We start from the raw sequence: 10,284 nt of genomic DNA on the forward strand, positions 1-10,284 counted from the left end.
GTCCGCCCCAATCAAATGGTACGAATTCCGCATTCAAAATTTTCCCACCATTTTCTTTGAATAACCCACATGAGACGAGCCCCAAAGCATTTCACATTATCAAATGTATTTATATACTCTATGCCAGGGTATAAATGTTCTATATTTGTATTGTTTCAGTATTTATATACTCTATGCCGGGGTATAAATGTTCTATATTAGTATTGTTTCAGTGTTTATATACTCTATGCCAGTGTATAAATGTTCTATATTTGTATTGTTTCAGTGTTTATATACTCTATGTCAGGGTATAAATGTTTTATATTTGTATTGTTTCAGTATTTATATACTGTATGCCAGGGTATTAATGTTCTATATTTGTATTGTTTCAGTATTTATATACTCTATGCCAGGGTATAAATGTTCTATATTTGTATTGTTTCAGTGTTTATATTTTATATACTCTATGCCGGGGTATAAATGTTCTATATTTGTATTGTTTCAGTATTTATATACTCTATGCCAGTGTATTAATGTTCTATATTTGTATTGTTTCAGTATTTATATACTCTATGCCAGGGTATAAATGTTCTATAAAAGAAAGAATGTTATATTCAAGCTGTAAGTCACCTCTAGTAGATTATATTCAACATCATATGGGAATTGAACTGGCTAAAAAGGTATGTATTTTATTATTATCATGTCTTCAATTTATTGAAAAATATTACCATAGTCGAATTTATCCTGGGTTAATCTGATTCGATTTGGTCTAAAAAACATTTATCCTGTATCAAATCAAATTTGATTATGGTAATCAGCGCATTTACTGTAGCAGAGAATCAAATCGATATATGTTAAACGAGTAAATCAACTTTGGAGCGTTGTAGCTCTGTTAACTTCCGCTTTAGAAAACCATTACATGCAGGATAATTTCTTCCTGCCTTGTCGCCATCTTGGAAACTATAAATAGTACAATGTTCATTTATCCTGCAGAATAAATCAGATTGATTTGTGACGTCATTCTGATTAGGGTAATCGAATCAGATTTAAGTGCGTAAAAATGCCTCATATTTGACTAGTAGCAGATTAAGCTAAAGGTAATTAAAGGGATATAATCACAATCCATCTGTTTGAGCAATTGTACTTTAGTCTGAGAATTGGGAATTTTTTAGCTAAGCCAATCAATTAAGTGTTTACAGCTCACCGCCGAAATTTGTGTCCAGAATTATCGGTGTTTGAAATTTAAAATGACGACTCGTCTTTTCGTTGAGACTCTTATAGAAAAGACAAGTAGAAATAGAAAGTGAAATTCCCAGTTTGAGGTATTTTTGACCGAATTATGAGATTTTGGTATATTTCTAGTACTTTTAAATTGCCAACTTGTCCTTTTAATATTGAAGATGTCACAATAAACTGTCCAATCCACACGTTTACAGATTTTTATATGCCCACATAGAAATGTATTATTATGAAATTTGGTGTGATCAGTTATATTGATGAGAATTTAAAGAAGTGTGAATTCGATTTTTGGATGAAGGGCTTTTGGGTTATTGCTATCGATTTAAAAAAAGATTCGGAATAAATACATTAAATAAGTTCCATGTATTATTAAGATCTTTAAATTAATAAAATTCTTATTTAAGTCACTAAAGACTGTTCTTATTTCTGACATCTTGTAGTGGGCGTATGTTACCTTGCCTGGTAAGGCATCTTGTATTTTATATGCATAATTCACATGAACATGATCCTTTTCCAAATTTACCATGATATACACTGCATGGTGTTGTCACATGGAAAAAGCATCTAGTCATTCGGATGGGACAATAAACCGAGGCCCTGTGTGCTACAGGTTGTGCACTTTAAAGATCCCTCGACAGTTGGAAATCGAAAAAAGAGCAGGCTAATGCCGCTGTCCTGGCAAAATTTCCCTCATTGCACCCTGCATGGCGTTGCCCGTCTTCATTAGCCCACATGGTGCGAAAAGTAGGACGTAAAACTCCATTCATTGAATATTTTTGCATGGTGTTGTCAGTTTCCAATTCGCTATTTTATGAGAAGAACTGGAAGATGTAAAAAATTTATTTTCGTTTCAGATTGAAAGCGATGACTCTAGTGAACTAACGGAAGAATTTATTTATGAAGAAATCCATCCGACTAAAAACGCAGTACGACAGGCCTTCGCTAAACCTAAAGGTCCAGCCAACAGAGGGCCTCGAAGAATGCTTCGTTCAGACAAAAATAATTAAATTCAGATTTAAACATAAAAAGCCACAGAACTTGATATGCAAATTAACTAGGCCTTGTTTGATTGGTATAGATTTGGATATTAATAACTTCATCTTCTAAGTGACTAGAGTTCATCTCATGCAGCTGACACATGTTTTAGATATACAAATCTTCATCAGGAAAGCTAGTTTTGAAAATTTTTAGCAATATGAGAATTTTAAAAGTCTCGCATTATCTATATGAGTGAAAACTCATCTGTATCAATTTATGGCAATATTTATTTCACTTTCTTATAACTCATGCAATAATCTGTTCTCTTACAGTCAAGTTTTTTATTATGTATTATTAACATATAAAATTCAGTTTATCACAGATTAGATGATTACAATTAAAGCATTATTAAGTATGTTGCTATTGTATTTCCACTATCTGATCATTTGACTGAATTTGTTATTTGTTGTGGTAGTATTTTGTATTATTAAAATAATATGAAAGCCTCATATAGATAATGTACATTGAAGGCCACATTGTCTGTATTTTGACTTAAATCATGAACCACCTAATCAGTTCCTGAATAGGCTGAGAGTACCTTAGATATAGATTTTTTTTTTTACCAAAGATGGGTTTGTCAAAAATAATTGTGAAGCAATGAAGCAATGAATTAAGGAATGGCAATATTTTGTTACGGAATCAGGAATATTATTTAAGTTTAAACAAGACTGGATATAGAGGACACAAAATTCATTTGTGACACGACACAAAAACAACTCTCGGAACTAAAAACATTGTTTTAGTTTTATGAGGAATTTGAGCCATAGAAACTTATTGATAACTGTTCGTTACTCAACATCCCCTGACAGAGGTCAATTTCAGTTACTGCATGAGAATCAGACATCAAATTGAGATTTTAAAAAGTGGTAATTTATCTCAATCTTCTTGGAAAATATATTGGCTACAATTTTCCTTAGATAGAAAGCAATAAATTATCTGAATCACTTTCAATTTATGAAAAAGGAGAATAAAACAGCCTTAAATTCTTTTCATAATCATGATTTAGATATGCGTAATTGAAAGAAAAAGGGTGTGTTCAGTAGTACCATATCCAGTCTTGTGATTGTTATTCTGAATCATTGGTTGTATTTTACTAACATTCCCTACTGTTTTATTTGTTATAAAATTACCTCTTTATACAGACCCGACCCTGTAAGATAAATTTTGAGTAAGATTTTTTTGAGAGGAGAAACAGACTATTGAGTTAGCTATAAAGTAATTTGCCAATCTTGTCTTGAATGGAATCTAAAATGACTCATACATAAGTTTTGTGTTTAGATCAATATAGAAAAATTATCTGGTTGCTGTTTCACAAAAGCTTAAATTAAGATTTTAAGTAATAGGCCTACAGCAATTTGATTGGTTGAAAAGTTAGATTTTTAAATCAATTTTGATTAGAGCTCATCTCATGCTGCAGACACATATTTGGTACACAAAGTCAGGACAGTTAGTTATGAAAATGAAAGTTAAGGGGATTGTAAAGAAATTTTCTAAACTTTTTACGTGTATCAGGAGCATCAATTTGCATCCTTCCAATTTTTGATCAGACGTCTGTGGTTCCTGCAATTCCACTAAAACAAAATTTTTGATGACATCACTAATTCTTAATTATTATTCAGAGGCTGATTCTTTCAGAAAGGTGTAAAATTGGCAGTATTTGGATGAAGATTTTTTTGTTTGTTAGAATTTTGTATATTAATGAATTGTTTTGTTTTTGTTTAAAATATTTTATTACAATCCATCTTGTCTTTGGATTGTTTGATATTTGATTAAGAGTTCAATATGAGTTTGTATTTGTAATATTTCTTATAATTAACCATAATTCATCTCATACTTTCAACACAGTTTGAATATAAAATTCTCAACTAACAGTTTTTAAAAGGAAAAAGGTGATAAACCAGTGTTATACTTAATGCCACATTGTTTATCATCTCAAGGTATAAGCTTAAGTTATTGTTTATTTTAGCAACTTTGTGGAAATTATTCTGTCTGGTTTGTTGTTACAAATTATAGTGATCTCCAATTAACATTCTGACATGCAAATATTAGTATCATTCTGAAAAATATTGTTGATGGAGGCTAAGCTGATATTTTCATGAAAGCAAATATTCAGACACCTACCTACATACCTTGTAGATTATAATTAAGATAGTTTAATCAATAATAGTATGTGTTATAAAATAGATGTACATTAAAGGGACAGGTGGACCATTTTTGGACCAATCGTTACTAAGTCTCATAAACAGAAATTTCTTAGCTAAGCTAATCAGTAATAGTGTTCACAGCTCACCTTCGAACTTTGAGCCTTCAGATCAATGTGTATCCAGATTTATCTGCGTTTGGATATATGGAAATAGTAGATGAAATTCTTAGTTTGAGTTATTTTTGAAGGAATTATGATTTTTGTACATTTCTAGTATTTTTTAAAACTATTTACGTATATTCAAGACCAAAATCAACCCCCAAAAATGGCCTAACCGTTCCTTTAAAAATGATCTATGAACTGTTTTTATGAAGATATTTATATTATAAATTTATTTAATATCTACAATGTAAATACTACCTGACTCTATGAATAAATATATTGTCATATCTTTTAGTTTATTTGTTTACTGTTTCGCATTAAAATCCTGGAGTTTTTAGATTTCTAGATTTTCGCCCCTTTTCACCAATTTTTTTGTTAAATTTATTATGAAGATTTGACTGACATTTAGAAGTGAGGAGAAGTCTACATATCAGTGATATCTGATATAATATAATATGATATCACAAACACAAGACAATATTTTGCAAGAAAGAAGCGTGATAATTCCATAATATTGTCTTGAATTTGTGATATGGTATTTCTAAAATTACATCATTTAAATTCCATACTTAAACAGATTGTTATTGTAGGACATTTTGAGGAACATGGCATCAGACATTCTCATTCCAGAATGACAACTAGGAAAGTTATGTGTTCAAGTTACAAAGGAGAAATTTTTTTAGACCTTTTAATTCATCTAATAAGGGAAATTTAAACTTCTCGTATCTTATAATATATATATTGGCTTCTCTCATGATGTAATCAGTTTGTTTTAAACTTAAAACACATTTTATAGAATGCAAGAATTCAAGTTATCATTGTAGTTGCTATAACATGTCTTTTGTAATATAAAATCCCTACTTGACCCCATACACCTACAGTCTAACAATAGTCTATTGTCTTTATAGACCAGTTCAACTACTGAACTACTCTTCACACCTTGGCCTCCTTCCACAAAATATCTGAAGATAAGAATTCGTCATAATAGTAGAATCGTACATTGAGAAATACTATAAGCCATACTTACGACAAAATTGATGGTAAGATTGTTTGTGGAACAGGCTACAGGGCTCTGTAACAGTAGCCTAAACATCTGTGTTTCTTGTCTTAAATTCTTTCAGAGTTTATTTGAAGTGAAGTTAGAATCATTATTCCTTTTCTTGCAAATCTAATCATATCCAAGTGTTGTATTATAAAAGTTAATGTCTCAATTTTTAAATAACCATCAAACTTTACAAGTCCCTTTTTGCCTCATTATAATGTGCCAAGGGAGGCGGCCACATTTGCATGGAAGGCAAAATAGCTGATAGAGACTGATTTCAGCTTCAACTGAGAATTCGATCTTATTTTGCGGGCATCCCCCCCCCCCTTAGTTACAGACTTGAACATGGATTGAGCTACAGCCTCTATTTCAGGGATATCTAAGTAAAAAATCCTCCTACAGAAACATACTCAAATGACAGGGTTTTTTTTAAACATAGTTTTTACCATGAACAGAAATGGTGTTTTAAAAGATTAATAGCGCAAGAGTTGTAGTTCATAAAGTTGTATAAAGATTTAACCAAGGGACTTGGAGATAGCTTGACTTTGTTGACTTTCACTAACACCCCTGCAGCTTCTTACAATGTGGACCACAAAGAACAACAACTGGGCTTTTAACCCTTTTAACACCTTCACAGTTTGAAAGAAAAATTACAATTGTACTCCTGAAAACTGTAAACATTGTGAAGACACCAATAAACCTTATGATGTGCCAACGATCTAATACACTGGGTAATCATCACTAAACAATTAAAATCCGCTTTAATAGATAGTTATTTATTTCAACTTCAAAAACCACTATTGTACCAAACAGAATTTATTTATTACCATAGTCTATATAATATATACAATATATACAATCACTTTATTTGGTTACAGTCGTAGGCCTAACTAATGACATAAATAGATCTACATTTTAATTGTCTCTCTCAAATTTGATGTACCATATAGAATGAGACGACTTCTTTGTCTTTTTAATAGTCTTTCTTTCTTCTCTTCTCATCCCCCCCCCCCCACCTCTTTCTCTTACTCCATGAAAGGTCCACCAGTCTCTTACGGTCCCTGTGGATAACCACAACTATTAGCCAAGGTCCAATTTAATACAAGATATGGCTTACTTTCATGATCAGAGTAGCATAACCTTACTTAGGCCTATACGTTGGTCTACAAGAGTATAGCCTAGAATTATTATTTTAGAAAATGAACAAATATAAGCCATTAGATTTAGCATATTATTTGTTTTAGTCTCTGATATTATTCTCGCCAAAGCTTATTCAAAATCATTTGTTGAAACACATGTCCATTCTGCCTTAGAAATAATCCCCCCTGTAAAGAGTCATAAATCAATAGATATAATAGTCGCGATTTTCTGATTTTAACCTGCAATTTGACCAATCGGGAAGGTTTTCCAAACAGGAGTTACTTCCCTTCAATTACTCAAATATTATGGCGGGAAACAGCACCCTTTGTTTGAGACCACGTGAAAACTGTAGCCAGTTAAAACCGCTTTCATTGTGGCGGGTATACTGCAGTAACAGACGATAGGAAACTAAACAACGCCATTTACACAGAGAAACTTCGGGTGAGTTGAACGCTTTTTTCTTGGTATTTTCGAGGAGAACTCGGTATTTTGGTTGCAGTTTGTGGTATAGTGATTTGTAAGGTCTGAAATAAGCTACAGATGCGAATCCACAGCGCCGAGAAGGCCATCAGTAACAGCCCACAGTTTTTGTCTTGTTTGCATAACGAGTGGGTGAATCACAGTATGTCAGCGAAGCCATTTTGTTTGTTGTTGTTTTTATCGAGAACTGGGAACAAAATTACTGGCTTTGATAATAGATTTTTTTTGTTAGTAGCACGTAAATAAGATAGGTTTAGACTGGTTTATGCACAAGTCCTTACAAATCAAATGGATTTAGGGCTACCGCCTCTAGGCGTACCGGTTCAATTTAATCATCCGGAACGCCAAGGCAGTGACAGTGAGCAGATTTTAAATAGAACGTTTTATACATCCAGCAAGTATAGATTGTATTTTGCAATAATATAATGAATTAAATATTATAAATAGTATAATTAATGAGACCGAGATTTACAATAAGTTTATAAAATTCATTTTTCAATCTGGATGGTCTACACTTGCACTGGCACTTCTTCAGATTTTTTGAAACTATCTTAGTTTCTTCCCTATCTTCAGTGTGAGTGAGGCGAGGGGATATTGTACTTAGTATCTAGTCTAGGATAGGATAGGACCTTTTGTATATTTCTGTAGCAATTGTGATTTATATTGTAATTGTATCTAACAAGCCTATTGCAACATTGCATAGCAGGGTTGCACCTCCACTTTTTTTTGCAATGAATTTAAAAATATCATTTTATACAGTATGTCTTTCCTCATAAAATGTCCAAATGCAGCAAATCAATTCAATTTTTTGAAAATTTTCTTGGGAGACCCTCTCAGATGCTCAACTAGAGGCATGCTACTACAACGCCTTTATCTTAGCCTTGACAGTTGTCTCCCCATTGAGTCTGTCTGCCCCTTATTTGTACTCCCAGTCTTAGAAAGCTGCTTGATATCAATTAAATCTATGGCACAATGGTCTCAATATTTCGTGACTTCTCTTGAATTTTGAACACTTGGGAAGAGAACATGCCTCTTCACAAACTTCAATTTTTTTCTTCATTCCCTACCCTTACCGTACCAGCATTCGTTATTAAAAAAGTTCTTATTTATTTTTTTCAGAATAATACTGATATTAAATCCAAATGGCATCACCAGCTAAAGGAATGAAACGAAAGGCAAAAGATACCGGTAAACCCAAAAAACCAACCTCCTCATACTTTTATTTCTTAGAAGAATGTCGGCGAAAGGCAAAAGAAGAGGGTAGAAGTTTATCAAAGGTATGTCTCTATAATGATTAAACAAAATGAACGGGAATTTAGGTGCTAAGAGTAGCTTAACGTAGGGCACTGGTTCACATATAATCTAGCTACTCAGATCTTTAATTTTGATACCACTTTTTAAAAATCTTATTTGATCTGAAAAGTCTCATGATTGTCAAGTTGTGTTGTATTCAGAAGTTGAAATGACAAAGTATCAGTCTACTGGATACAGTAGAGGTTCCATGGCAGAAAAATTATCATCTTTGAACTTGCTTGAGATCTCAGTCTACTAAATTGCATGATAGGTGATCCATCTTTTTCCTAATTCCGAATGTCTTTCTTTTCATGTTTTAGATTGCTGAATTCACAAGAGAATGTTCTGCCACCTGGAAAGATATCACAGCCACAGAAAAAAAGAAATTTGAAGACAAGGCAGCAGCTGATAAAAAACGATACCAAAAGGAAATGGAAAGTTATGTCCCTACTGATGATGATGATGTCAAAGCTACGAAAAAATCGAAGAAAGTGAAAGATGAAAACAAACCAAAACGTCCACAATCAGCCTACTTCTTATTTTTAGCAGATTTCAGAAAAAAGATGAAGGGAAAAGACATTGAAAATAGAGAACTTCTCAAACAAGGTGGGTTGTCTATATTGTCTACTTTTAACATGTTTAAATTGGCATTATCCCCCTTGTGTAACTGTTTTATCATTTCTGAAGGTTGTTGAGTTTGCATGGAAAAAACATCCAGTCTACTGCTTGCTGCATTGATCTCTCTGCAGTAAGAATAAAAGGAATGACTAACCTTAGATGCTGGTAAATTCCCCCTCATTGCACACTGCTTGGCAACAATGGATTTCTTGGGTTAACAAGAGAAAAAATAGATATTGATTCCTTTGACTTTGACTGTAAAGGCTAATATGTCTAGTATTGTTTATATTATTAATTATTTAATGTTACAACATAAATTGCTTTCAGCTGGTGTAGAGTGGGGTAAATTATCGAAAGACCAAAAAAAACCTTTTGAAAAATTAAGTGAGGTTGAAAAAGGCAAATACGATGCTGCAATGGCAATTTATAATAAGGTTGGTAGTTAAAATATGTTATTTAGTCTTTGTGCACCATAATTGGCCTTTGTATAATAACCACAGCTAGGCTATTTTTGTCATTGAACAGTGGGCCAGCTTTCCAATACCTGTAGCATCAGAATTCAAGGGGTTGAAATGAGGTTATTGTGGTGTACCCAATCATAAACTTGTAAGAGTACCTACATCCCATAATGGTTTGCCCAGCTGGCAATTGGAAGAGTGCACATGGAAGCACACACATACAAAGACTAGAATCAGATGTCTGTGATTCTTGAAAGTTTTTGTAGTTTCACAATCCCTTTAATTTCACCTTATTCATATTTCCAGGGAGGTAAACCAGCCACTGCCAAGAAATCAGCGCCAGCAGCTAACGGAACTGATGATGATGAAGATGATGATGAGGAAGAGGAGGATGAAGAAGATGATGTTGATGAGGAATCAGATGAATAAATCTGTATAGTGTTAAAAGTTTGTTGAACTAGACATAGTGTTAATTGTCCATGCTGCCATTGTTGCTCTGAACTAATGGAATTGATATCAAGACATGACCATCCAGAGTGTCATGTATATTTTTTGTGACCTTATCAGCCCTAATTATGCTCAGAAGTTAAATGATCTCTTTATTTTGAGCTGAAAATTCATTTGGTTTCAAATTGTCCAAGTATGATTCATAATTCTCCTACTTGTTCTTATTACCGTTAAAAAAATACTCA

General features: G+C 32.8%; 2 protein-coding genes across 2 annotated transcripts in view; both read left to right on the forward strand.

The window, feature by feature from the left end:
* The window catches only part of LOTGIDRAFT_237061 (hypothetical protein), a 20,600-nt gene extending 16,944 nt beyond the window's left edge, over positions 1-3,656 (forward strand). The window contains exons 10-12 of the mRNA XM_009068750.1: positions 266-287; positions 538-659; positions 2,073-3,656. Coding sequence (XP_009066998.1) covers positions 266-287; positions 538-659; positions 2,073-2,225 — 297 coding nt within the window. The 3' untranslated portion in view covers positions 2,226-3,656. The remainder of the gene's footprint in view (positions 1-265; positions 288-537; positions 660-2,072) is intronic.
* A 4,709-nt stretch (positions 3,657-8,365) lies between these two features.
* LOTGIDRAFT_134831 (hypothetical protein) lies at positions 8,366-10,021 on the forward strand (the record flags this gene model as incomplete). The annotated part of the gene is made up of 4 exons (XM_009068751.1): positions 8,366-8,500; positions 8,837-9,122; positions 9,462-9,575; positions 9,903-10,021. 4 exons carry the CDS (start codon positions 8,366-8,368, stop codon positions 10,019-10,021), a joined length of 654 nt encoding a protein of 217 aa, XP_009066999.1.
* Between the last annotated feature and the right edge of the window lie 263 nt (positions 10,022-10,284).

This window comes from Lottia gigantea (assembly GCF_000327385.1).
Source record: "Lottia gigantea unplaced genomic scaffold LOTGIsca_93, whole genome shotgun sequence".
Lineage (NCBI taxonomy): Eukaryota > Metazoa > Mollusca > Gastropoda > Lottiidae > Lottia > Lottia gigantea.